The sequence below is a fragment of the Cucurbita maxima genome, unplaced genomic scaffold (genome assembly GCF_002738345.1).
Source record: "Cucurbita maxima cultivar Rimu unplaced genomic scaffold, Cmax_1.0 Cma_Scf00001, whole genome shotgun sequence".
Classification (NCBI taxonomy): Eukaryota; Viridiplantae; Streptophyta; class Magnoliopsida; order Cucurbitales; family Cucurbitaceae; genus Cucurbita; species Cucurbita maxima.
The window spans coordinates 2,068,845-2,095,133 of NW_019272017.1; the positions used below are offsets into that span (position 1 = coordinate 2,068,845).

The following is a 26,289-nucleotide window of genomic DNA, read 5'->3' on the forward strand; positions in this document are numbered from 1 at the left end:
TTTTTTTTTTTTTTTTTTTTTTTTTTTTCATATTAATGCTGTCGTGTTGCTTGCTTTGGTCAGTCATACTACATAAGTAGTTGAATTTTGATTTATAGGTGAAAGGATTCTTTTTGTTCATGTTAAATTCTTGAACAATATCAGCTTTGTTTCTGTTTGAGACTTAGCTCACCTAAAGAAGAAGGCTATATATTTCCATTTAATGACAAACTAACCAATTCTTATGTCTTCACAATGTATGACATTGGAGGGCCTCTTTTTTTTTTTTTTTTCTTTTTTTGTACGGGGTGTAGCTAGTTCGTATGGAGGGCTGAATTCCAGTTATTCTTTCTTTCACGAAATCAAGTCATGTGCGGTTAATTTCAAATTGTGATGGAATGCAACCATCAATTTATCAACTCTAGTAGCTTATGGAGGGAAACACATGGAATGCCATTAATTTAACCCTTCTCTCCATTTTCTTAGTTGTTTCATTGTTTGAAATACTTTAACATTATTTTTTCACACTACCTCATATTGTTACACAATTTGTTAGTTCTAACATTTTAAATTGTTATGATGGGAAGCTTGACTTGTTCTTCTTTTAGAGAAGGTACTTACAGAAAAACTATATTCTTTGTTTAACAATTAAAAGAGTTTTCTTAGCTTTGTTTTCTTTGAGTCCGTTTATTTAATTCTTGCAACTTCAACTAACTGACTTTCATTCCTTGGGGGTCTGCTCATTCCTTGTAGGGTCATTAAGGTTTATTGAATTTCAGTTAGCCATGAGTTTTTGTTTATTTTGGTACATATCATTCATGTCTTTGGAAGAGGTAGGATGATGCCTTTCATTTTGAGGATGTTGATCCGTTGGTTGCAAGCAGTACTATTTTAGTGGTGTTAGGAGGGATCATTGTATTATTATCTATCGCTCTTCCTTTTAGGAGCTTTGAGACCCATAACTACTTATGTTCAATGGAACATTTTCTGTAGAGATTATTGCTATAAATTCAATTAAATTCAGATAGTTTCTATTTAAGTTTTATAGATGACCCATTCCTGCATTGTGCTTGAAATTTTTAGCATGCTGGTGTTTCTAGCCTCATTTGACTCCTGTCTTTGACTGCAATTACAGGCTAGGCTTACTTCATCAGGTTTTCTGATTACCAATTGCCGAAGTTGGAAATTCTCTGATATGTTATAAAATACCTATCTATATTTTAAAAAGTGTCTTGTCCTAAAAAAACAAGTAGATAAAAAAAAGTGATAAATTTCAGGTGTAAAATTTTCAAGAGGGTAAAAGTTCGATTGAATCCTTTGAAAAGAGTGGGAAAATGTTGAGATGAGTTAACCAGAAGAAAAGATATACCTAAATGTCTTGTAGTTCATTGTGCCTTGTTGGCTTATTAGGTGGGCTGGGATTCTGTCAATATAAAATGTCTCAAGTTCTAGGCCATGTGGGTAATGTGGAAAGGGGGTTAGTAAAAAAAGAAGAGAGCAAACTCACTAGAATAAGGGTATGCTCGACTATGGATAAAGTCAGCAGAAGTTTTACTGGTTTGCTTGATTGAACTGGAATGAGGAGAGGACTCGACAAGTGTTGAAGGGAAGTTATGTGCATTCATAACTAAGGAGGACTAGCTATGGCGCTAAGGTATGTTATTGTCTTGTGTTGAAGCCAGCATTGGTGACTACTGTTCCAGTTTTGTTTAAGTGATTTACAATCTATGGTGAGGGGCCTCCAAATATCTCTCATTATGCTGTCTACCCCACCCTTAATCCATCAAGGAAAGTAATTAACCAATACATTGTCGTTGTGTGATGAACACACATTCTATTATAATCACGTGTCAAAAAAATTATTAGTCGTCCAGGATTTACAAGAATGAATATGAAGGAATTAGAGTTACATGGTGGTTGCTTGTCTTCTAGTGAATGGGTGTCCCCTATTGTTATGAATGATTGGGACCCAACTTGGTTCTTTACAAGGTTGATGTGTATAATATGTACTGACTATCATTCATTTCAGTGAATATTTGATATTTTTATGTGAAGAAGATAGCTGAGAGATTGTGTAGAACTTGTGGCAACTGACTTGCTGCTTATATTTCATTTAATAACTTGATTTCCTGAAGAAAATTTCTCCATACAGTAATTATGAATGTGTGTGCTGTATTTTATTGATTAATGTTCTGAGCTTCAACTGGAACAGGTTGACTACTCATGTACCCCAGAAGAAGTACAGCAACATTTCCAGACATGTGGAACTGTAAACAGAATTACTATTCGCACAGATAAGTTCGGGCAGCCGAAGGGTTACGCGTATGTTGAATTCCTTGAGCCTGAAGCTGTTCAAGAGGCTCTTCTTCTGAATGAATCAGAACTACATGGTCGACAGCTGAAGGTTAACTTAATAAATTACTTGATAGTGTTAGTTTAAGATTCTCCTACTGATTTTTTAGGCACATTGTTGGACAAAACTGAATTTATATGTTTTAGGTAACTGCCAAGAGGACAAACATACCTGGGATGAAGCAGTATCGTCCACGCCGACCCAACTCATTTATGGGTGCTCAATCCAGGAGCCCATATGTTGCTGCTCCTTATTTCTTCGCACCATATGGATATGGGTATGATTATTCAATACAAATTTCCCAAGCTCACAGCTTGAATCTTTAACTCTCTTGTCATTTAGCATAGTTCTCTACCTGTTGCAGGAAAGTTCCGAGGTTCAGAATGCCAACGCGTTACGGCCCCTACTATTGAATGCTAATTTTGTTCAAGACATTGTTGAATTAGAGATATCACACTTAAATGTCTGCATGCCCTTTTCTTTATTTATTATGATGGAAATTGATGTTTGGATAAAATCGAAATGGAGTGTGAGCGAGCACGATGCAGGTTCAATCACTAGAACAAAGCTCTACCATGCGCAGCCATTACTATGTAAAGACAAAGGCTTCTCTGGACTCGCTGCAGGTAAGCTTGTAAGATTTAAGTATTCACCTTGGAATTGTGCATCGAGTTTGAAGATGACGATGCAACAAAATGCATACTGAACAGTTTATATATTTAGTGCTTGCTGCTATTTTTATTTAATTCTGTGTCGAGATTTATTGACTTTTGTTTGCCCCATCTGCTCCGTCAGTTGTGAAGTTCGTTCTTGTTTGAAGAACAATAATCGAGGGATCGAACCGGTGAGTAATCCCCCTAAGTGTCATTTTTTGATTGGTTGCTTTCTCTGAGTTTACTTACTTGAACATAGTTCCAGATTTTAGTATTAGCATTCTTGTTTCTTCATAGATTGTAAGTTTTTATTTGTTTTCTTTATGATTCTATTTCATTTCCTTCCCGCTTATGTAATGCAATAATATTTTTTTTATTAAATTATTTATTTTATAAAATAAATAAATAAAGCTTGAAGGGTCCCTTTTCCCATCCCTGAGCTTTCCCGGCCTTCATTTAATTTTTGGTTAAGCGTAAAGCCATTCTTGTGTATTTTAGAGGATATCTTAAGATAAACATAATATTCCTAAATAATTTCTGAAAAAACAAAATCGAGCTTATTACTTCTACTATAAAGGTTTTCTAAATTTTTTAATCACTATAGTAATTTATGTTATGTAAATAGCAAATATATTTATAATAATATATGTAGTTTCAATTTGGTGTTAACTATCTTTTAAGAAATAGATTAAAATATATTTTTAAAAATTTCCCAAATTTTGTTTTGATTCTAAAAATCTTATTTCTTTTAATAATTGTAATATTTCATATCTCATCCAAACATCATTGTTTTTGTTTGATGTTTTAATTGATTTTTAGTTCAAGGATTCGTTTCGTAATGTTTATAAATGGGTTTTTTTTTTTTAAATAATAAAAAAAAATAGAAGAAAAATTTCATGGGTGTTTTTAATAATTCATCATAAAAAGTATATGATTTGCTCACATACAAAAACGCTACTGTGATAATAATATTTATGTATGCATAGAAAATTGCATATTTGAATTAATGTTACCTGGTGGTTTTTATCTTTTTTATGTATAAATTAATTAAACATTTGTCAAGTTCTAAAAATAAATTTAAATTTATAAGAACAAACTTTTTTTTTAGTTTTTAAAACATTGTTTGGATTTTGGTTAATTTATATGGTAGTTTTATTTAATTAAGAAACGTAATTAAAAGGTGTTTTAAATTAGAGACATAATCGAATTGAAAGTTTAGAATAAAGGTGTTTTAAATGCTGTGTTCCCACCAAATTTAAACGCAATTATTCCATAACCTCTTTTATCACATATTTAATGTTAGCCTTAAAATTAGATATATATATATATATTCCCTTCTTTTTCCTCCTCTATTCCCATCATTACTTATTCCCATTACCAAACACCCCCAAATCCTCCACATTTGGGAAAACAACAAATACAAAATGCAACCTAATGATTATAGCTTCTTTCTCTTTATTTAATTTTTTTTTTCTCCTTTTCATTTAAATAAAGCCTACATTATGTATTTATTTCCTTCCTCCCATTTTTCCCCCCTCCATTTTCCAAACAGAAATTTACACGTCAGCGCCCGAAACGACAACGTTTTATCCGTCTCCCCAACCATACGGCAAGCAAACCCATTTTCCTGGATTACATTTTTGTACACTCTGGCCACGTATCCTCCATCAGCCACGTCACACCAGAGTCTTGCACGTAGACGACTGAGGGTCCCACATCGCTGGAAGAAGAAACCTCCGTCCATTAGCACCGTAGGCATTGAAACTAGCTCCTGTGACCTTGTCGACCAGAACCTGACCCGGATAACCCGGGTACGCTCCGGACCCGAACAGACCAGTGCAGGCCGATACTGCCTCCAGCGGCGCCGTCGGCGGGCCCTGGAAGTAACCATCGTTGAAAGGATTTGTCACAGTACCGGCTAGGACGGTGGCCAAATTGATGATTATCCCGTCGATACCAACGTCACCGTTCGGGGCGATCAACGGCGGCGTCTGAGGGCCATAAATGGGCTGATGAAACGGCCAAGCACAGTACCCAGGGCACTGAGTTTCTGAGTTTCCGACCCACACGTAAGCGGTTCGGGCCCTGCTCCGACCCACATGAACCCATCCATGCGTGCCACACCGACTCCGGCAGAACCCATCAACGGCAACATCCTTCGCCGTTAGCACCACGTTCACCGAATTCAACTGATTCACCTTCCCCACCAATGCCCGAAGATGCAGGTCCTTCAAATACTTCCCCAAAGTGTAATCCTCATCAAGAATCTGCTTCCCGACGACGAGATTCGACGACCCACCCTTGTATTTCTCCGTCGTCTTCCACCAGAGATCCGCCGATGGCGCCGGCGCTTGAGAATAGCTCAAAGATTGAATGAAATCGATAATTACAGAGCGCTGCGAGGGTGTAAATTGGCCGTACCAGATCAAATTGACGGTGATATCCCCTTTCAAAAGAGCCCCCTTGTGGTATTCAAGTACCAGTGGCTGTTGCTCTACCAGCGCCGCGAGTTTCCGACCAAGACCACGGTCGGCAGCGACAGAGAGAAAAAACAGAGTGAAACAGAGAAGGGCAAGATGGAAAATAGAAGCCATGAGTGAGGGCAAAGTTGGAACAAGGAAATAGACTTTTGGAATTTGGAGCTTTGTGAGTGTTTGGTTTCGAGTTTAGGGGGGAAAGTAATGGTGTGAGTTATTTATAGGACAAGAATTTTGGATATGAACAAAGAAGACAGCTGTATGAGGAGCACACGTGGAGGTGTTTGATTGGCCTGTGAGATTAGTCCAAAACTTGATTACGGGCGGTGACGGGAGATTTTTCGGTGCGTGAGCCTCACGTGCCTTCCAAATCCCGTTAACGAATCTGACGTGGCGTCGGACGTGGTGGTGATACGACCCCTCCGCTTCCCTCTTGTGCCTCAGCAATTCGCCCACGTGCCTTCTTCACTTATTCTTTATTTGCCTTACAATTCTTTTTTTCTTTTTTGTTTTTTTTTTCTATATTTCTTGGCTTTTTATTTTTCAAAATGTTTTTGGTATGTTTATAAAATAAACTCAACTTGTCTCATAAATTTATAATTTTCATATTTTTTTAATCTAATTTCAAATTTGCCGTTTGGAGAAGCGTCTCAGCGACAAATTAGACACAAATCCCTTGGAAGAGGTTGCTAGAGAGAGTGAGAGCCGGGTCGTGTCTGAACCCTCTCACACCACGAGGTGCTATCAATGAGTTGGGTTGTTTGGGATTGTAGCTTAAATCGGGATGGAAAATTCTATCCAATGCTAAATATGAGGAAGAGAACAATAGTATTGCTAGTAAAGGATGAAAATGACTTCGAAAAGAGAGTCAAACCGTGCTTGAAATTGGAAGATGGTGAATAATAAAGTTCATATATATATAATTTCTAATTATAAACTCCATTCATTTATGTTTAATACAACTTTATTTTCTTCAAATTCAATAAAAAAAATATATTATTTTAAAATTTTGGATAATGGGGAGAAGTGGGAATGCGTAGGTGGGGGAAGGTCCAGAGGCAATGAGAATGGAGGCGCAATGTTTGACCGTTGATTCCACTACACGCCAAAGTGGATGGGCGGCTCCGCTTCCATTCCCCGATAAACAGTAGCTTTCGGCCGCCACCACTGTGGGTGGCGGTGCCGACCCACTCAATATTCCCTTCACAGCCTCATTTCTTAGGTGGGATCCCTTTTTATTTATTAATTACTATTATTATTATTATTATTATTATTATTATTATTATTCGAAATCTTTAGTTTAACGAGTTTTTTAAATTATGTTAATATATATTTTTCTTTACATTATTTATTAAAAACACTATAAAATTGGTTGAAATAAATGTCTAATATTCAAATGTTAAAATAAAACATTTAAAAAGTATATAAATTCCAAAAAATTGAATTTTCAAAAAGTTGAAATTTGTCATTTTCGAAAGTTGAATGAAGAGGAGTCTATGAAGGAATGAATGCACGAGTACTTAATACCAATTTTTTTTTTTTATTCAAATATTTATTTATGAAAAAACCCCACCAAATGAAATTTTAAATTTCCAAGAATTTCTCTGCAATATTTAATTTTGCAAATCTTCAATTTTTTTTATTTTTTATTTTTTTATAGTATGGTGTGCGACAACGAGCGATCAAGAGCAAGCATGTAATTTGATGGTTGTGAGTGATAACAAGAGTAGCATGGTGAGCGAGGGGTGGTGTGACATGAACATGGGCGTGCAATGCGGCAGCTGGGACGGATAGCAAGAGCAGAGTGGCGAGCAAGCGACGTGGTGGCGTACAACTATGAGGGGTGATGCAACATGTGTGGGCATGCGATGTAGTGATTGTGACCGAGAGCAAGAGCAGTGTGCGGCTACGAGGAGTGGTGCAACGTGGGTGTGGGATGTGGATGCACCATAACGTCCAATCTAAACAAAGTGGGTTGGGCGAACAGGCGACATCAATAGTAAGAAAACCCGAATGTGAAACTTTAAACAGTAGGTCAGATGTGCGGTTTGGCTCGATCTTACTTGAATTTTTTTCCTTAGGCCTGAAAATCGAACCAATTCGGTTCCAAAAGAATAACCGATCCAACCCAATCCAACCCAACTCAAAATGCTAATTTACTTCCGATTTTAATTATTTATGTATATACATATATTAAGAATTATATTTATGATAATATATTAAATGAATGAAGAAAATAAAATTCGAACTATATCTCACAAAATGAAACAATAATATCCTTTTATTGTGTTGGATAAATAATTGGCCCTAAAACATTCATCATCAAAAAAAAAAAAAAAAAAAAAAAAAAAAAAAAAAAAAAAAAAAAAAAAAAAAAAAAAAAAAAAAAAAAAAAAAAAAAAAAAAAAAAAAAAAAAAAAACACATTAATATTCAAATAAGAGAGGCAAGTGGACACATATTTATGATTGGAAAATGTAAATATAAATAAAATGTAATTATTTATTAATAAATTCATTATACCAAACTCGTTTTTATAATGAAAAAGACGTTATACATATCTCGAACGAAAATCCATTTAATCCCATTATTTTCACGGGAATATCGTGCTGGTCAAGTTGATTAAACTTTTGTTTTGTTTAATTTAATATGCACAAATCTAACGACAATAAATCTCGTTAAACAACATTAAAAGATCATGTTAAAATCTAAAATACCCTAATTAAACGATTCTAAATATATTACGTTCGTTATAAAATAAAATAAAAAAGACGAGAACTATTAACAGGTTGTCACATTAAGTTATGGTTTTAGAAAGATTGAATAAATGTAAATTTTGTGGCCATTAATAATTGAATTTAGAATTATGTTAGCTTAGTCGTCGTCCATGTAATTTGAGACACTAATGATGTTGAAACGACAAGAATCTGGCTGTCGTCCCACTTGCTTTAGCCCAAAGCTAAGCTATCTTAGCAGCTGTCCATGAATCATACATAGCTTTGGCCATATCCAACAATATTATTAATTTTCAAGAGAAATTTATTGAAAAATTAATTTGTTAAAAAAACAAACATTTTTTTCATTGCCTGGGAAGCTTTGCCCTCTCGGTTCACATGGTTCGTGATCCCATTTTTTTATTATGTGAAGAGAGAGGTTCGATGGAGCAATGGTGCATGTTTGAGGGTCGTCTCGGGTTTCCATCGACGCTTTTCTATATCTAAATGAAATTTTTAATATTTGTTGGGTCATAGCTAGAAACTTAGGTTCTGAAAGCAGGTAGTCAAGTCAACTATCTTTAATGAGCTTTACTTGTTAAAGAGTCAAAGAAATGTTTTCAAGTTTTCAATTCAACGGTAAAACGAAAGCACTCTAGACTGTCACAAATGAATGTCGGGGCATTTGTCGTTACAGTTCTATTTACTCTAATTTACAACATATTGAGTGAAATTCGAACCTTTGACCTATTAACTAATGATAATGTCCGATACGTCAACAAGTGGACAACTTGTAATTTAGTTACAACTGAAATTATGAATAATTAGTTTGATGGGATAAATACATTTTAATTTTCCAACTTGGTTGACCTATTTAGTCAACTCTAATGATGTGTCCAATTTCAACTATAATTTAATGATACACTTGGTGGAGTACAATCTTCAATTGACTTCTATTATTCTATTATTATTATTTGCATTCAAATGCCTTCAGAATCTATCTTTGAACTTAGATTTCTATTTTTTTATTTTTAAATTTATATTTTTAATGTAATTATATAACTAATAAATTAAAATTATTTTGATTAATGACTAGTCAAAACCAAGTTTTGACGGGGAGTTATATGCAGTAAATTTTTGTGGTTAAGGGAAGTTATATGCAGTAAACATTTGTTGTCATTTTCCTTACATCAAATATTGCTTTCAAAACTCTCTTTTGAAATCTCTATACTCCGTTTTCTAAAACTTTCTACCGAAGCCACTTATAGTTGGGAAGTGAGTGTCGCACAATCATAAGTCCACCGCCATCCAACATAATATTTTCAATCATAGAACATGGGCATCTCATCCGCCTGAACGTTGACATAAAATTCAAAATCAAGTTCAAAACCTTCAACATAAGCAGATCGTTCATAAGCAGATCAAGAACGAAAAAAATAAAGATGTAATCACTTTAATATCTATAGTTTAAAAGAATTTTCAATACAAGCGAATAATTAAAAATCAGACATACTTAATAATTCTATATTTTAAAAAGATTCTAATAGAATCCAAAACATATACATTTGAATCTAACAACTGTCATACGGCTACAGAGAATCTCAAAAACTAGCCATGTATTTTTGAACCAAAACTTGGCTACCTTTTTTATCAAACAAACACTAATAATAGGAGAGGAGAGTTGATTCATCTGGCTGACGGCTCCCCGTTCTTTTTTCTTTTTTTCTTTTTTGTTTCCAGAACTTCGAACTCTACTATCAGGCACACATAAGGGGGGCCAAGGAATTGAATTTTTTTTCGAAAAAAAATTGGACGACTTGGAACAAATCTGCAGGAAGAATATCTAGCAACGTCACGAGGGGGCGTTTGTGTCAGCGGTGGACACTAAGGATTTCCATTAGCTCCACTGGTTGAACTTGAAACCAAATGAATGTGATGGCTTAATGTTTCGTTTTTGACTGGCTATGCACATCGAGTTACTACAGATCAATTTTAGGATAGAGGCTCGGCATGAACGCTCGACCGTTCCCATTAGAATCTGGATTGCCATACAATGGAACTTGAAGCTCCCCCGAGTACGATGACTTTCGGGGCTTCAGATTCTTAGGAGAAGGAGAGTATGAATCGTTTGAACTGCTGGTAGAATACGTAGATGATGTTGGCATTCCTTGCATCCTCGGTAATCCAGTTGGATCAGCACCCACGTTATATCCTCTTTCAACTGAGTCTGCTTCCAAAGGTAGTTCATCCAATGTCTACAAAAAGAAGGCAAGAGCGTCGTATTTATTTCAGCTTTGGAGAATGCGTTGAGAGGTATGCACAAAGTATATGATTTCCCCAATTCACCATCATTTGTAAATTGTTGCAGTGTGACTGGAAAATCATACATACCCGAAAAGCCTGTTGTAGAACTCGGAGGGTATCTCGTGTGCGCTTCCTCTTCATTGCCACCTCATCAGGTTCCTGCAACATCTCTTCAAACAGGTTTTCTCTTTTTTTTTTCCAACATCAAAATCAAAGCATTAGTGTAGATCAAAACAATGATAACTTACAAACGAATAATTTCAAATCTTACTTACCTATAAACTTTTTTGATGAAGACATTGTGCAGCTCCCGTTTGGTATGATGAACCTGGATTGAAGTCAATCAGAAACAAGCTACAAGCATTGTTGAATGCTGACAGATACATAAAATTATTTCTTAAACTTAAAAGATGGTTTAGTCTAATTTTCTTCGAACAATCGACAAAGAATGACTGAAGGCGATGGAGTAAAATGTTTAATCAGGAATAGGTCAAGACGCAGAGCAGAGCAGATAGCATGTTTGTCATCAACGTAGAGTTACTGTGAGACATAGACCAGATTTTTATTAGAACTGAGTGTTGGCCGCACATACAGACCATCCACCATCACGTGACACAAAATTTCATGAATTATATTTGGTGGATTGTGGAGAATTATAGGATACTGAAGAGAAAAAAAAATCTGCTGAAAAGATCAAAAATTAAGTTTAAGCGAACAGCAATCAAGATCAAATACATGCAACAGTAAACACTCCATTTATTCAAATTCCTTCAGTAGTAATGAATCACAATTGTTGCATAAAGCTATACATTACCAGGAAATGCATGATTGCTTTAGGAACATAATCCTCTATATTCTTCCTGACAATGTCATAATATGATCTCAAGAGCATTTTTATGACTGCAATTTCAATAATCTCCTGGTCTGAATGCCCTTCTGAAGGTCTCAGTACAGTTGGAGGCTTCAACAAAATAAAACACATTATTTAGATTAAAATATTGGAACACGTTGACCGACTTCAACTATGAAGCCAAAACATTACCTCTCTCAAATGGATCATGGAGAAGGCCTGCTCTGTGTTAAGAACAGGTTCATTATATGGCTTGCTTGCTGAATTTTCTTTGACAGATGTCCGGTTTTCATTCACACCAAAAATAGATGATATCCCCCAACTTGAACTTTCTTTCACAGATGTCCGGTTATCATTCGTACCTGATTGTAAGCTAGAATTAGAAATAGTTTCATACGAAGGCAAACACATAGTTTGACAAACTTAAGCTTGAGCAGGATTAAAACTTCAAAACTAAATTCAGACGGAAAATTTGCTTGGCGGACCAGAATTTCATGTATTAGGTAAGTCCAGGTTGTCCGTATTAGCTCAATTGAAGAAAACATGACTTGTATGAATTTTATTTTACGCAATTAATTTCATTTCAGATAAAAAACAATAAGCCAATCCTTAAGCATAAAAGTGAAATTAGTCCAGCTTTATATTTGTTCTATGCATGATTGCAAATTTGTTATGAATAATCCAGATTGATTTTTCATTGTAATGCTACAACTTTACTTGAGAACAGGATCTTTTCAACAGGTTGTACAGCAACTGTCTTTGAGTTCTATCCTCGAGTTCTAAAGATTTTTCATGGTAATGCTTTCCACATCCATAGATTTCAATTAATACCATTTTCCTTTTCAACCAATTAAAAAGTTATGCATCCTTACAATTTTAAACTGTGTATTCAACTGTAGGTGTACAATACTTCTAAGGCCCATCCAAAGCTACTTATCCAGGTCATTCATATCTACAAAATTTCATGAAGATTACTACTTCTGTTCCAAATTCCTTAAACACTTGAGCTGACAAACACTATCAGGTTACAGGCTGGAAAACCTAGCCCTAAGTTGGTCTGGGGTCCTGGAGAGATTTACATCTCAATTTCCTCCTAAAATGAGTGTCTAACTGTACACATTCATATACTCAAAGAGCATTATATAACACGAGGCTTGCTACTCAATTATTAGCACTACAATTTGGCAGCCAAGCAAGATATAAGAGAAATAAACAGGTCTCACACATAATGTAGTGTTTCTTTCCCTAGGATTTCTCAAAACAATAACATACCAGAAGGTGCAACTTTTTCACCATCACCTGAAGGTCGAGCACCCTGTTAATGATCTGGTCAGTATAAACTCAATCACAAGAACATCAATCCGACAAGGGCCTTAATTTAAAATTTAAACTTCAACCTATCGTGGCCATATTGTACAACCATGAAAGAAAAATTTAGAACTAAACATCTGTCAATGTTGTCTCCGCGAATCATTCTATGATCAAGTGCTCATACCTTCTCAGTCAAGAAACCATTTGAATGTCGGGCAAGTAGAGCTCGGGACTTTGAAGTTTTCTCAGATGGCGGTGCTTTATCAGGTTCAACCACGCCATCCTAATCGACAATGGTTATGAATAAAGATAAAGACAGACCAGTTATTTAAATGATTAAAAACATGTTATTCTAATAGGAATGGGTTATATAACAGGAGGCTTTCTACTAAACCTTCTGCCTTGAAACAGTCAAAGGAACCCTAGAAGACTTGACCTGCTGCAGGGCATTCTCCACGGCCTTACTTCCTCCAATAAAATTTGGGTGTGAGGTGTTTATGTAGTCCATCTGCACATTATTGATAGTTATATACTTTATAAAACAGCTACGTTGAATTGAAAGTTCATTCTAATCAAACTTGACTAAAATCACAAATAATGTGCGCATTCCAAAACTAAATCTAGATATTCTCTCTGATATTGCATGTGGCATAGTCACTTGATAGAATATAGATTTGCCATCAACTATAAGGAAGATTCTACATTAAAGCCGATTGACATCTACTGTTAGTATTTCTTTCACCAATATTTATAAAGCATCAATTTCAAAACATCTAAAGAGTTCGGTAATCCACTATGGAACACTAATACAAATTTTAAAGGGACAAAACAAAAGGAACAATAGCAAAAGTGTACACAAGTTTATAACCTACCTCCATTTCAATAATATGTCCTATCATTGTTTCAGAGGGTTCAAGACCTTCTCGCAAAAAGTTCCCAATAACTTCATCCATACGCTTTCTCAGAACAGGAAACCTTTGCAATTCATTTGTCATACACCGATGACTGATCTGAAAATATAAATTACATTAAAATTTTATTTACAGATAACGGGCAGCAAAAATACAGGGAAAATATAATTATCCCTACCTTTACCAACTCATCATATATAAACCTGGCACACTGAAGACTGGGGTCTAGTAAGCGAACAATTTGCCTACGAACAAGAACTTCAAATGGCACCTGCATAAGTGAAATACCATATCAGTTGATCCCAACCTCCATCATGTGACAGATTAGTAGTACAGGACTTTACAAGAGAGACAGCACAAGAGAAAGCAAACAGAGTAAGACTTACTTCCGGTACAAATAATGCAGATCTGGGGCCAGTTGCATTTTGGATGGCAGTACGAATGTCATCATCAGTCAAGTCCTCGCATGGATCCACTTCCTGCACAAAAACATATTATTATTTCAAATCTTTTTTTTTCAATGGAAACTCAAACTGTCATGGAGAAAAATGAAAGAATATACATAGACATACAAAAAATAATAGCTATGGGCAGTGCATATAAAAAATATGCCCAACAAAAAGAGTCCAATAAACTGCGGGGAGGGACTCTAATCCAAGAATAGTACCTAACTAGTAATTACAAAAACAAAAACAAAACAAAAAAAAAACCTTTGAATCAGAAGCCCACAAAGATGTATTAAGCCTAATGTTCTTTTACATGCAAGTAGTTCAGAATTATCACTTAAATGCTATTGTTCCATAACTTGCAAACCTAAATCAAGTGTCAAATTGCAAATCACCTTATGCACCACTCCCGTCAATAAAAATCTAATCAAAATTACAATTCAACATGATATATAAGCCTATAATCGCAAATTGTTTGCAATAGCCTTTCTGGTTAACTATAGTTCAGTTGTCAAGTTCATGCCATTTTCAATCTAATCCGTTGTCTACTAATTAGAATCTTCAAGTGCCAAAGATTTGTAATCCAACTTTATTTTTCCAGATTGAAGAGACACATCAATGCTGGTCCCCAGGGTAGGATTCAAATATCACACAACTTTATTAACAATAATATCAAGCAAAAGCAAAAAAATGCACATACAAAATGCCCCATGGAGAATTAAGGGGAAAAAACTACTGTATGCAAACAAATTAAAAGTGAATTGTATATAATAACAAAGATACAGACCTCTAAACTCTTCACAAAGATTGATTGGAAAATATAGTGAATGCGAGCACCACCTGAGAGCTCATGCGTTGACATTTCTTCATTCTTTCCCTCAACCATAGAACAAAATGCTGTTTTGAACAACAAACAAAAGAAAAGAGAGAGAGAAACAGAAGTAGGATCACTCTGAGACTGTGTAAACATAAACCAGACATGTAATGCATAGCTTATAAGTTATACTTATTAAAATGCATGCACAAAAGAGCTTTAACGAAGATTCCTCCTTATTTATCAATGAAAGACCGATTCTTGTTGAAAACAAATGCATGCACAAAAGAAGAGTAATTATTACCTTCACAATATTTTGAAAGAATATTGAGAAGAAGAGCACCCTGACCAGCCTATCCACGACCAAAGGTTGAATATAATAAGTCAACATAATCAAGAAAAAACAAAGAAAAGCCATACGTAAACTATACTACAATACACAACTTGATAACATGAACATACAAATGGAATGCAATTAGCTTTCTACATCATTTTGCAGAAGTAACAACAAGGTGTCCTTATTGATGTCCATTCCATATAAGAAATTATGACAGGAGAATGTATGATTGATGAATGAGCAAGCTACCAGACCACATAACTATGCAATATATTTGACTTGAATCAATAGGAATATGTAGGGGTAAAAGAAATTTTGAGAACCTTCGATTCTGTTATTTCTCCATAACTGGCATGCTCCTTCGCTACGGAAATCAAAGAAGAACTTATTCTTGACTTCAGCCCAGGAAGTACAGTTCTAATATGTTGTACTAGCACCTATAAATAAAATTAGTGTCAAACAATATTATTATAGCTTAAAATCATCACTTCCAGTTGTGAGCTAAAAGTGTAATACAATCAGACTCAAACATACATACACACATACCTGGTTCAACTTTTTTGCCAACTGAGCAACACCACATCGATCAGCTAGGCCATTGTACACCTGTACAATTCAATGCCAAGTAAAGAACAAATGTATATGTCTCTACTAGAAACTTATGTTGAGCTTTGTTATAAATAGATCATACTGGATGGGTGCGGAAAAATTTCTCCTCATCCATAAGGGCATCTTTAATACTCCGATTCAGTAAAATATCCTGTTTAGTGGCCAATTAAAAAGCTCCAATCAGTATAAAACATTGCAACCATGGTGAAATTAAGAATTCAAGCAAGACTGTACAGCTTGAAGAAGAATTAACCACCATATACCACAACCCTCATAAACTTTATGCTCACCTCCTGACTGCGATTGACAACCCCTACATAACCAAGTCGTAGAGGGATCACTTTTCCTTGTAATAGATTTCGTGCATCTGTACCTCTATCCATTATATCCAGCTGCAGTTTCAATTTGTAGAATAGAGCAAACAAAATCAGAATGTGGATTGTGCCTTGAAAGTATTAAAAAAAAAAAACAGATTGACCATACGGTATATCACCTTTGTTATTACACCAATAGTTCTTATGCCTGTAATTAGACACAAGCAAAAGTATTAAAAAAGGATCGAATACATGTTGATGAGATAAGTCAACTCATTAAAGATGTTATAAAGCAGAGCTTCACCATCAGGATCAGCATTTCCTGCAATCTGAAGAGCATCAGAATTAGCTAAATCAGAATTTGCTGCTGTCACAGCGAGAATCAAGCAGCTTGGAACTTTGATGTAAGACATGATCATTGTCCTGATTCGTGCTTCAATGTCAGAAGGCTGGTCTCCAACTGGAACTTTTGTAATGCCAGGCAAATCCACAAGTGTAATGTCAAGAACATTTGGGGAGAAAATCTTTAACCGAATCTGCTTGTCCGAGACACCTTTGTTTCCGCCAGCTTCCCTATCAGTCTCAGACTATACAATATTGCCAAAAACGTATTAGGCACAACAAAAACCACTTATTTCATCCCTCTCGAAAAGGGAAATTGAACAAAAAAAAAACATCCCTACTTAATTAATAAAATTGAAATAGAATCAAACGATACACAATATCCAAACCCATTCTCTTCTACTGCACGTCCAGATAAATATGACCTTGGAAACGATAAACAATCAGCCATAGTCGCTGACGTTCATTGAACGACTTGACAATGATAAGAAACCTGATGACTAAAAAGTCAATGGAAGCGAATTTTATTCGAGAGGAATCTCATCTAATTTATGGCCGAGATTGATGAGAAAATGAGCAGAAGCAAATTGAAATCTACACCAGTCACCACGCTTCAACAGACATGAAATGCTCTACCATCGGACAGTTACTTCCAGATCGAAACGCAGGCTAAACTAAGCAGCAAAAATGGCAGAAATCTCACCTGAATTTCCCTTCGAATCTCAGAAAAATCGTAGAACCTCTTCCCCGGCAAGTGGAGGAACTCGCCGTATTCCTCTTCAGTCTTCGTCTGCAATAGCTGAAGCACCAGTGGCCTCCTGGTGCATATTTCAGAACCTCTAGGCAAGAAATCCCGACCAACGAGAGCCTCAAGTACGCTGGATTTTCCGCTACTCTGACTTCCGACAACAGCGACCTGCGGGAGCTCGATAGTGGATTGGCTTCCAAGTTGAGCGAATATGTCCTGAAGCTTGTTAACTATTGGTATGACGGAGCTGCCAAGGGGAGCAGCGGAGGACGAAACTGAGGGCGTAGATTGAGGAACAGTCTCGTCCGCCATGAAAGAAGAAGAAGAAGAAACCGACGGGAAGCGGATCGGAGAGGAGAGCGAGGGTTTTGAATTTCGCTGAGAGAGGGAGAGAGGTGGAAGAAGGGTTTCTAGGTTTGAAAGCTTTGGATTCACGACTGTAACTGATGTGAGATGCTCACAAATTTAAGTTTCATTTTACTTTATATATTTTCAATAATTAAATGTGGTCTCTATTATTATTTCAAATTATATAAAACTAAATTTTTAAATTTTTAAATATTGAGAATAAATAAAATAAAATAGGTAAAATTACAATTTTGGGATCGGATTAAGGAATTTTTACTTAAATTAATGTTTTAAAAATAAATATATTTTTTAAAAAAATTTAGGTGACTTCACACTTTTTAAATTTTCAACCAAATATTTTATTTGGATTCTATTCAGAAAAATTGGTTATATATTTTTTTTATTATTATTATTATGTTTTTTTTTTTTTTTTTTTTTTTTTTTTTTTTTTTTTTTTTTTTTTTTTTTTTTTTTTTTTTTTTTTTTTTTTTTTTTTTTTTTTTTTTTTTTTTTTTTTTTTTTTTTTTTGTATTAGCTTGGGTTGAGTCGAAATAAAAGTTTTTTTGGACCAACCTAAAATCTCCCGATGCCACTCGACTCTATTAATGATGGCAACCCAACTCAACCTATATATTTTTGGGTTGGGTCGGTTTGGTCGTCGGGTTATACAAAAGATGAACCCTGGCCCTATAATTTCATAAACACAAAAATATACCGTACTCCTATTACGTATACCGGAAATTAGATCGTAGAAAATTAATAGAAAAACTTATTTATTACGTTGAAATCTTAAATTTTATTGATCATTGTTTGATGATCGTGTTACTTATATTAATTTTTGTTCGAGATGAATCAATACTACTTTATATGAAGTATAGTTTGAGAAAGATTAGATTTATCTAAACGATCTAAACACGGGGTTAGTTTCGAAAACTTCAAGTTATTTAAACTCGAACCCATAAACGAAATGCAACCTTATTTTTTAAAGTCGATAATAGGTCTAGATAAGTCTTGAATAGACGGTTTTAAGTCCATATTTACATTATTAAAAAAAATTCCAATTTTGTCCCCAAAATCAAAACCCACCCTTGAGAAAGTTGATGCAAAGCCTCTTCCATGCTTCCCTATCTGCTTCACCTTCTTCCACGTTACTCCTCAGCTCCTCACCATAGGTATCCTATGCCCAAAAGATAACATTATCAAATTTTGAAACTATACGACATCTCCAACTGTTAACGGACTTACCGTAATGAGCTCTTTAAGAACGAGACGGTCAATCAAGTGTAGAAGAATGTCTTTAGTGTACTCGGGATGACCCTGAATCCCTAAAATATGATCTCCATATTTGAACATCTCTATACTGTACTTATCTGACCATCCAATCACTTCAGCCTTACTAGGAAGTTCGTAAATCTACAACAACCATATATCATGTCTCGTCACAACATTTAAAATATATTTTTTTAAACGAAATTCATTTTCATATATTAAAAATTATTATTAAGTCAAAACACTTTTTAAAATATAAAGAATTAAAAATAATTGTTTATTTTAAGTAAATATCATAAATTATGTTTTAACCATACGAACCTCATCCCGATGGCATTCGATCACAGAGAGAGCGGTTGGTATTTTGAGAGATGAGAACAGCTTGTGAGATGATGCCACGTGGACGGTTGTGAATCCAATGTCCCATCCAGATCTACCCCTGCCCGTTTTTCCGCCCAAAGCACGTCCCAGTATCTATATAAATTACCAACCCATTAAACAAAATTTATTTACTTTTTAGAAATATTAAATAATTTAAATTCTGTTAAAATATGGCTCATGAATTAATAAATAAACTACATGGATTAATATAAAAAATATATAACAATAATAATTCAATATGTATAATTTTATGAACTAAAATATAATATTTGAATATTAAGGATGTGCAATTAATTAAATTCAAACTAATGAAAATTCAATTGGAATTAATTAACTTATAGACAAAGAATGCAATTAATTAACTTTTGTGCTAACCTTTGTAACAGTAATTATGGCTGATGAGGAAAGCTAACCTGACCGTGACCGACAAGAGGCAGTGTGTAACATGAAATAATTATAAGCAGACACATGTGACAAGCACCAATTAAATGCAACCACGTGCCACCACACAAAACAATTCCACGTCATTATGTTTTTTCTTTTCTTTTTTCAGCCAATTCTCACCTCACAAATTCAATTCTATGTCTCATAAATTAGTCTATTTTAAATATGTATTAATATATCAAATGAAAAAGTTTAGAATTTATTTTGACATATTTAAATCCACGAGCTTATTAGATACTATAAAAGCTAGAGGCTAAAATGGTAATTTTACCTACTTTAGTTTAATTTAATTTTTTATTGTATCCACCCAATCACCACTAACGAATATTTTAATGTCTTCAATAATTAATTTTTAAAACTAATAGGAATATTTTAAAAAGTAAATAAAGTTAATCAACAAACAAACAATTCATTAAATTGACATTATTGTATTTACGTGTACATTAGTGACTCCAAATAAACTAAAAATTAAATAATCATGCCATGTCATCACACCATGCTTAACATAAGCTAATGAAAAAAAAAAACCCAAAATTCCAATATAAATATTAAGAAAATTTTAACTTTTTTTTTTAAATTATTGGTTGAAGTTTTATATTATTTTCAACTGAATTAAATTAAAAAAAAAATCATCAATTATAGCCGAATTTCTGCGTCTACGTTCTTTTAGTGGGCCCGAAAAAAATTAAGGACCAATTAAAACATGTTTTAAAGTGATTTAATTTCAAAATCTACGTTCATAATCTAATTTTACACTTTTAATTACAATTTATTTAGAATTAAAATTTGTTTTAAATAAATAATTAAACTGCTGGATTATTATGATAAAATTAATGAAATAAAAAAATTGTAAAAATAAATAAATAAAAGATGAAATGACAAAAATACCTGATGGCCGAAGCAAACCCCGAGGATTCGCTTATTCAAGGACGTCAATCTCTGCAACAGAACGATTAATTGGCAGATCCAAGGATCGTCGCCGTGAGCGTCGTTGCAACTGCCGGTGATAACAAATCCGTCGTAGTCGGCGATCTGCTCGTTGGCCGGGAAGTCGCCGGCGGCGACTCGGAAAAGGTCCCAAGCCTCTCCTTCTTCGCCTAACATTCTGACGAAAACTCCGAAATATCCGCCGTACTTCTTCTTGACGTAATCGGAATCGTCGGCGCAGAGAAGGACTGCAAATCTCTTCATCCCCATCCTCGGAAAATGGATCTGATTTCGCGCCTCCGTCGCAGATTCTCTCTCTCCGGCTTAGCGACTGTGCGGCGGACCAAAGGCCGTTTCTCTCTCTAAACTACGATTTTAGAGAGAGAAGGGGGAAGGACGGATGGGGTGTTGTTGGGTTTTTGTTATATATATCGCATTTTAGTTATTGGATCGGCACATCATATGTATGTTTATTGCGTTTCTATTATAAATTATGTGTCGAGTTTACCCTTTAATATATTTGTTAAAAAAATAATAATAAATTTAATATTTTAAAATTTAAATTTTATAACACCTTCTTTTAGTATTCAAATTAAAATTTAGTATTTGAATTAGACATTTTTTTTAAATTATTATTTTAATGATATAACCATGTCACCTACTTATCTTGAACTGGTTCTAGACTAACATATGACATTTTAGTTGTATTTAATGGTAGTCGATGGTGATTGAGGTGGCGTTTGACAACCACGGTCACTGGTGGTTGTTATTGGTGGCATTCAATAATGGCCAACATTAGTTGTATAGAGGTGAAGGTATTTTGGTCATTTTAATATCGTGTAAAAATCTAGATGAAATTCCGGGTCTCTCGACGATGCTTCCTTTCATGTTGCTGACATCTTCTTCTATTTGAAAAGTGGAGAAAAGCCATATAATTTATTAAAGTCAATAAAATCATTTTAATATAAAACTCATAGAATGGGTGGAAACGAGTTGACAATGGGACGTGGTTATACATTTGTTAATTTTTTTTTTCTTAATGGAAAATTTGGTCAATTTCTAGATCGATCGATTCTAAAATATAGCTATTTTCTAAAATACATATTAAAATAAGTGTGCAAATTTTAAGTAAATGTTTAAAAATAAATAAATAAATAAATGTTTTACACAGTAATATTTTACATTATTTTTATATGTCATGTTACTTTGAATATAGTTAATTAATTAAATGGATGTAATTATAATGAATTTTAATTAACTAGTTAATAGCCTTTTAATTACTGAGTTAGAATTATTTAAATCCGCATATTCTACATTGTAATAATTATAATTACTTACTAATGATCATTTAGTAAGTAATTATAAATCAAAATACAAATATATCATAGCCATTGCCCCTTCAAACAATATTAAACCAGAAGGATGATGACGTGTCATCATATAAGATAATGAGAGGATAGCAAGGAAAGATATTGGAAGGCTTTTTCAGGGCATTTTCCATCAATCTTGGAATGATGTGGGAAATCAAGAGGCAATTTTGCAGCAGAGACTGATGTTTCATTAAGCACTTTCTGTAGCTCTTGGTGCACAATTGCATTGCCTTCTGGTGTAAGATGCACTCCATCACTGTATTGCAAACAAAAAAGTTATCTCAATATCCAATCTCTAATCTACAAGGGCAGGTCTGTTCGTTCGGGTTCACAAGGTTGTCGCTCACATTCGCTCTGTCCTATTTGTTTGTAGTTTCATCGTAAATCATCGAGGGCTTCATTGTAACCCTAATTTCCGTCTGTTGCCACAGGAAACTCTAGTCGTTGCAAGTGGTCGATGTCATGGTCTTAGGTGCTTGTTTAACACTGGTTGAAGTTTGATTGTCTGAGACAAAGTTCATCTGTGAGATCTCACGTTGGTTGGAGAGGGGAACGAAACATTTCTTACAGGAGTGTGGAAACCTCTCCCTAACAAACGCGTTTTAAAATCGTGAGGCTGACGACGATACGTAGCAAACCAAAATGGACAATATCTACTAACGGTGGGTTTTGACTGTTACAAATGGTATTAAAGTTAGATATCGGGCGGCGTGCCAACGAGGACGTTAGGCCCCCAAGGGAGATAAATTGTGAGATCTCACATTGGTTGGAGAGGGAAACGAAGCATTTCTTATAGGGGTGTGGAAATCTCTCTCCAACAGATGCATTTTAAAACTGTGAGACTAATGACAATATGTAACGAACCAAAGAGGACAATATTTGCTTGCGGTAAGCTTGGGCTGTTACATCATCCTTCTCACTTGGTAGACAAATGAAAATTGATTATGGTTTGGTTTGGTTCAAGCCTAGTGGTTCGATCCATCAACCTCGTTCGGTTTATATTCGTCTATATCTTTGGTGGTCTTACCCTACATATACTGACTCAAGTTTCTTCATAATGGAGAAAATTCAAGTCCTCCCCAAGTATTTCAGAACCAGACCAAATATTTCAAACATAATATGAGGGCAATAACATTAAAGAATAAAGGTATCAGAATTCAGAACCAGACCAAATATTTCAAACAATAAGTAAAACTTGGTTGAATCACAGACCTGAGAAATTTTTTCTGCCAGCCCTCTGTTTCTTGCAACTTGGACCATAAATCAATGGCGTGAAGGCCCATTTCGTTGGCTAGTTCGAGGCATTTGGTGGCATAAAGTCCAGTTACTTCATTTGTTCTTTCTGGAAATTCCATTGCTTCTTCATCATCAAAAGATCTGCTTCACATTAATTGGTTTGGTTTATGAACCAAGGCTTACAATCTCTCTTCAGCATATTGATGAAACTTTGAACTTAAACAAAGGGAAGTTCTTGAATAAGCCACACTTTTAAAAGGCTAATCATGCTGAAGGTAGTGATCTTAGTTTTTAAAGTTGAACTAAGGTGCAATACCCGTCTTGAATAGAAGCAATATTCTGTTTCAAAAATAGCGTTGAACTTTCGAATTTTCATTAGTACCTAAAAATTTTAAAAGTATCCTTAATTTTTTTAGTTCAAAAATATTATTACTCTTAGTATATGGCCGGAATAGTTATACAAGAACTTTATAACTTTTACCGCTAGTATCACGTTTCTAAAATACTCATAACTTTGTAAAAGTTCAAGAAAGTAGGCGCAAGGTACCTAATATCATTGATCATGAAACTAGTTTTAGGAGAAGTGATACCGTGCATATTCCTTGCGCCCTTCCTCATCAACAGGAGGAGGAGTAATAAGTACAACCAGTGAGGTTGGGTAGCACTCCTGCAACCAAAATAAGAGTGCTCCAATTACAAAAGGAATTGGGAAGGATGAACCAGAGGAACCCAAAACAAATGGAAGCATAATGTTTCTCTTGCAGTTTTCTTTCTAATACTTTAGGTGTTTTGGGTCAGCAAGTGAATATATCTCTCTCATAAATCATCCATCTCGTCCTATCCTACGACATTTGGTTTTGAAAAACTCGTATGATAGCTTAATATATTACATTAGAGGCCAAAATGGTTATAGTTTTTTACCTAAGCATAGTAGATATTGTTTTCTTTGGGTTGTCTCTTTCGGGCTTCCCCCTCAAGGTTTTTAAAACGTGTTTGCTTGGGAGAGATTTCCACATCCTTATAAAGAATGTTTCGTTCTCCTCTCTAACCGATGTGGGATCTCACAATCCACCCCCCTTCGAGGTCCAGCATCCTCGTTGATACTCGTTCCTGTCTCCAATCGATGTAGGATCCTCACAATTCACCCCCCCTTTGGGACTCAACGTCCTCGCTGGCACACCACCCAGTATCCACTCCCTTCGAGACCCAACGTCCTCGCTGGCACATCGGGTGTCTAACTCTTATACCATTTGTAACGAACTAAGTCCACCACTAGCACATATTGTCCTCTTTGGACTTTCCCTTACAGACTTCCCCTCAAGGTTTTCAAAACGCGTATGATAGAGAAAAGTTTCCACATCCTTTACCGATATGGGATCTCACACCCATTGTCAAAGACAACAGGCCAACAAGGATAGAATATAAAAGACACAGACTACCATATTATACTCAGTTTAAATCTTCAAAACAAAGGTCAAAACATTCTGCTGCAAAAGATTTCAAGCAATGAATGAATCAGTACCTTCAAATGATTTACTATTGTTTTAAGATTATCTTTATACTCTTCAACGGGTACGTGTAGTCTCCCAAGTCTTCCCCCCAAAATAGTGGCATCATTGGCCCCAAAGAAAACTGTCACCACAACAGGGCCTTGTTTCTGCACACAAGTTAAGTAAGCTAAGCTAGTATAAAGAACATATAAAGGATACTTCAAAATTTAGATCATAATGGTTCATTTTTAAAGTCTCCAAGGAGCATGGAAACACACAAAAACTAAGAGCGACGCCTCGTGAACTTGACTTCAAGAGACTATGCTTCAATTTCAGGCTACCAAAAGCTATAACCAATGTGTAAGAAGTCAAACAATGAAATCATCAAAATCATAAAAAAAAAAAAACGAGCTCCTAAGGAATGTTCCACAATAATTTAGGGAACATATAAAGGATACTTCAAGGAACAGAAAGAGCACTAAAACACATACCGAGGAGAAAACATGAGGAAGTAAAATCAATGCCCAGCGAGTATTGTAACCATCATAGCCACGAACAAGAACATCCGCCTGCGATTACGAAGACAAGCACCCAATTACGAACCCTAAAACTTCAAAAAAATTGAGTGAAATACAAAATGAAAAGGAAGAATAGAAAACTCACCTTGCGAGAGTAAGTATCAGCAAGCGCAGCTCCCCATCCACCTGCACTGAAGGATTGCTCGGTTAAAGAATCGCCAAATAGAACGATCTCGGGCCTCATAGTCTGTTCTTCTCCATTTCTTTGCAGATTGATCTTCACTTTTAAGCAGTATAGTCGTGAAATTGACGCTTCGTTTTGGATAAGATTGAATCCTTCTGTGAGCATACATTGTGCAAAACTGGGATTCGCCCTCCGAAAATTATCAAACTGAAGTGACAAATATTTTTAGCATCGGAATTGATTCTGAATTCTCTTATAGAACTTTAGCTCATTCATTTTTTTTTAATTTAGAAACTAGAAATCAAGTTTTTTTTTTTTTTAATTTTCTAAGTTTTATTCATAAACACAAATACTAAAATGCATAATAAATATATCAATTTGTTTGTCTTTTGAAAAAGTTGACTATTTTTTATTCCGCTAACAGAGTTGACTATTTTTTGTTTGCATAAAATTTTATTCATGATAACTAACAATATAGTCATATTCGAAATACTTTTATATGTTTTCTCTCATGTTCTTAAACTACATTTACTATTCTCACCGACATGGTTAGTGTTGGTGATGTAACAATTCAAGTCTACCATTAATAGATATTATTCTTTTTTACCAGTTATGTATCATCATTAGCCTCACGATTTTAAAACGCATTTATTAAGGAGAGATCTCCATACTCTTATAACGAATGTTTCGTTCCCTCTCTCCAACCAATGTGTGAATCTCACCATCCACCCATTTTGGGGCTCAGCATCTTCAATAGCACACCGTCTAGTATCTAGCTTCGATATTATTTGTAACCGCCCAAGCCCACCGCCAATAGATATTATCCGATTTGACTCATTAGATATCATCTTTAGCCTCACGGTTTTCAGGAATATTTCTCTCACTTGATCTTAGCTAAAGCATCTCTCCCCTCCACCAGAATGGAAGGATCGTCTAATTATTATTATTATTTGGGAAAATA

General features: G+C 34.9%; 5 protein-coding genes across 5 annotated transcripts in view; 1 reads left to right on the top strand and 4 right to left on the bottom strand.

Moving 5' to 3' along the window:
* Positions 1 to 3,078, top strand: part of LOC111486168 (polyadenylate-binding protein 2-like) — a 4,175-nt gene extending 1,097 nt beyond the window's left edge. The window contains exons 4-6 of the mRNA XM_023133202.1: positions 2,192 to 2,383; positions 2,479 to 2,609; positions 2,697 to 3,078. Of these exons, the coding sequence (XP_022988970.1) occupies positions 2,192 to 2,383; positions 2,479 to 2,609; positions 2,697 to 2,745 (372 nt within the window). The 3' untranslated portion in view covers positions 2,746 to 3,078. The remainder of the gene's footprint in view (positions 1 to 2,191; positions 2,384 to 2,478; positions 2,610 to 2,696) is intronic.
* A 1,260-nt stretch (positions 3,079 to 4,338) lies between these two features.
* LOC111487390 (protein EXORDIUM-like 2) lies at positions 4,339 to 5,803 on the bottom strand. The gene has a single exon (XM_023134778.1). The coding sequence runs from the start codon at positions 5,577 to 5,579 to the stop codon at positions 4,662 to 4,664; it is 918 nt and encodes a 305-aa protein (XP_022990546.1). The 5' UTR covers positions 5,580 to 5,803; the 3' UTR covers positions 4,339 to 4,661.
* A 3,867-nt stretch (positions 5,804 to 9,670) lies between these two features.
* On the bottom strand, positions 9,671 to 17,622 carry LOC111482286 (dynamin-related protein 3A-like). Its single transcript, XM_023127998.1, has 20 exons — positions 17,117 to 17,622; positions 16,376 to 16,658; positions 16,251 to 16,279; positions 16,048 to 16,149; positions 15,840 to 15,908; positions 15,695 to 15,754; positions 15,472 to 15,585; positions 15,116 to 15,164; positions 14,785 to 14,894; positions 13,938 to 14,030; positions 13,730 to 13,822; positions 13,513 to 13,650; positions 13,035 to 13,148; positions 12,825 to 12,923; positions 12,602 to 12,644; positions 11,522 to 11,691; positions 11,294 to 11,440; positions 10,755 to 10,807; positions 10,567 to 10,666; positions 9,671 to 10,430 (listed from the first exon to the last, which is right to left on the bottom strand). The coding sequence occupies exons 1-20, from the start codon at positions 17,471 to 17,473 to the stop codon at positions 10,155 to 10,157; spliced, it is 2,499 nt and encodes an 832-aa protein (XP_022983766.1). The 5' UTR covers positions 17,474 to 17,622; the 3' UTR covers positions 9,671 to 10,154.
* Positions 17,623 to 18,468: 846 nt separating this feature from the next.
* LOC111487691 (gamma-glutamyl peptidase 5-like) lies at positions 18,469 to 20,946 on the bottom strand. Its single transcript, XM_023135192.1, has 4 exons — positions 20,492 to 20,946; positions 19,100 to 19,252; positions 18,755 to 18,922; positions 18,469 to 18,686 (listed from the first exon to the last, which is right to left on the bottom strand). The coding sequence occupies exons 1-4, from the start codon at positions 20,798 to 20,800 to the stop codon at positions 18,585 to 18,587; spliced, it is 732 nt and encodes a 243-aa protein (XP_022990960.1). The 5' UTR covers positions 20,801 to 20,946; the 3' UTR covers positions 18,469 to 18,584.
* An 852-nt stretch (positions 20,947 to 21,798) lies between these two features.
* On the bottom strand, positions 21,799 to 25,554 carry LOC111488104 (GDSL esterase/lipase At5g62930-like). The gene is made up of 6 exons (XM_023135746.1): positions 25,290 to 25,554; positions 25,118 to 25,195; positions 24,659 to 24,793; positions 23,727 to 23,803; positions 23,113 to 23,277; positions 21,799 to 22,156 (listed from the first exon to the last, which is right to left on the bottom strand). Exons 1-6 carry the CDS (start codon positions 25,491 to 25,493, stop codon positions 21,967 to 21,969), a joined length of 849 nt encoding a protein of 282 aa, XP_022991514.1. The 5' UTR covers positions 25,494 to 25,554; the 3' UTR covers positions 21,799 to 21,966.
* Between the last annotated feature and the right edge of the window lie 735 nt (positions 25,555 to 26,289).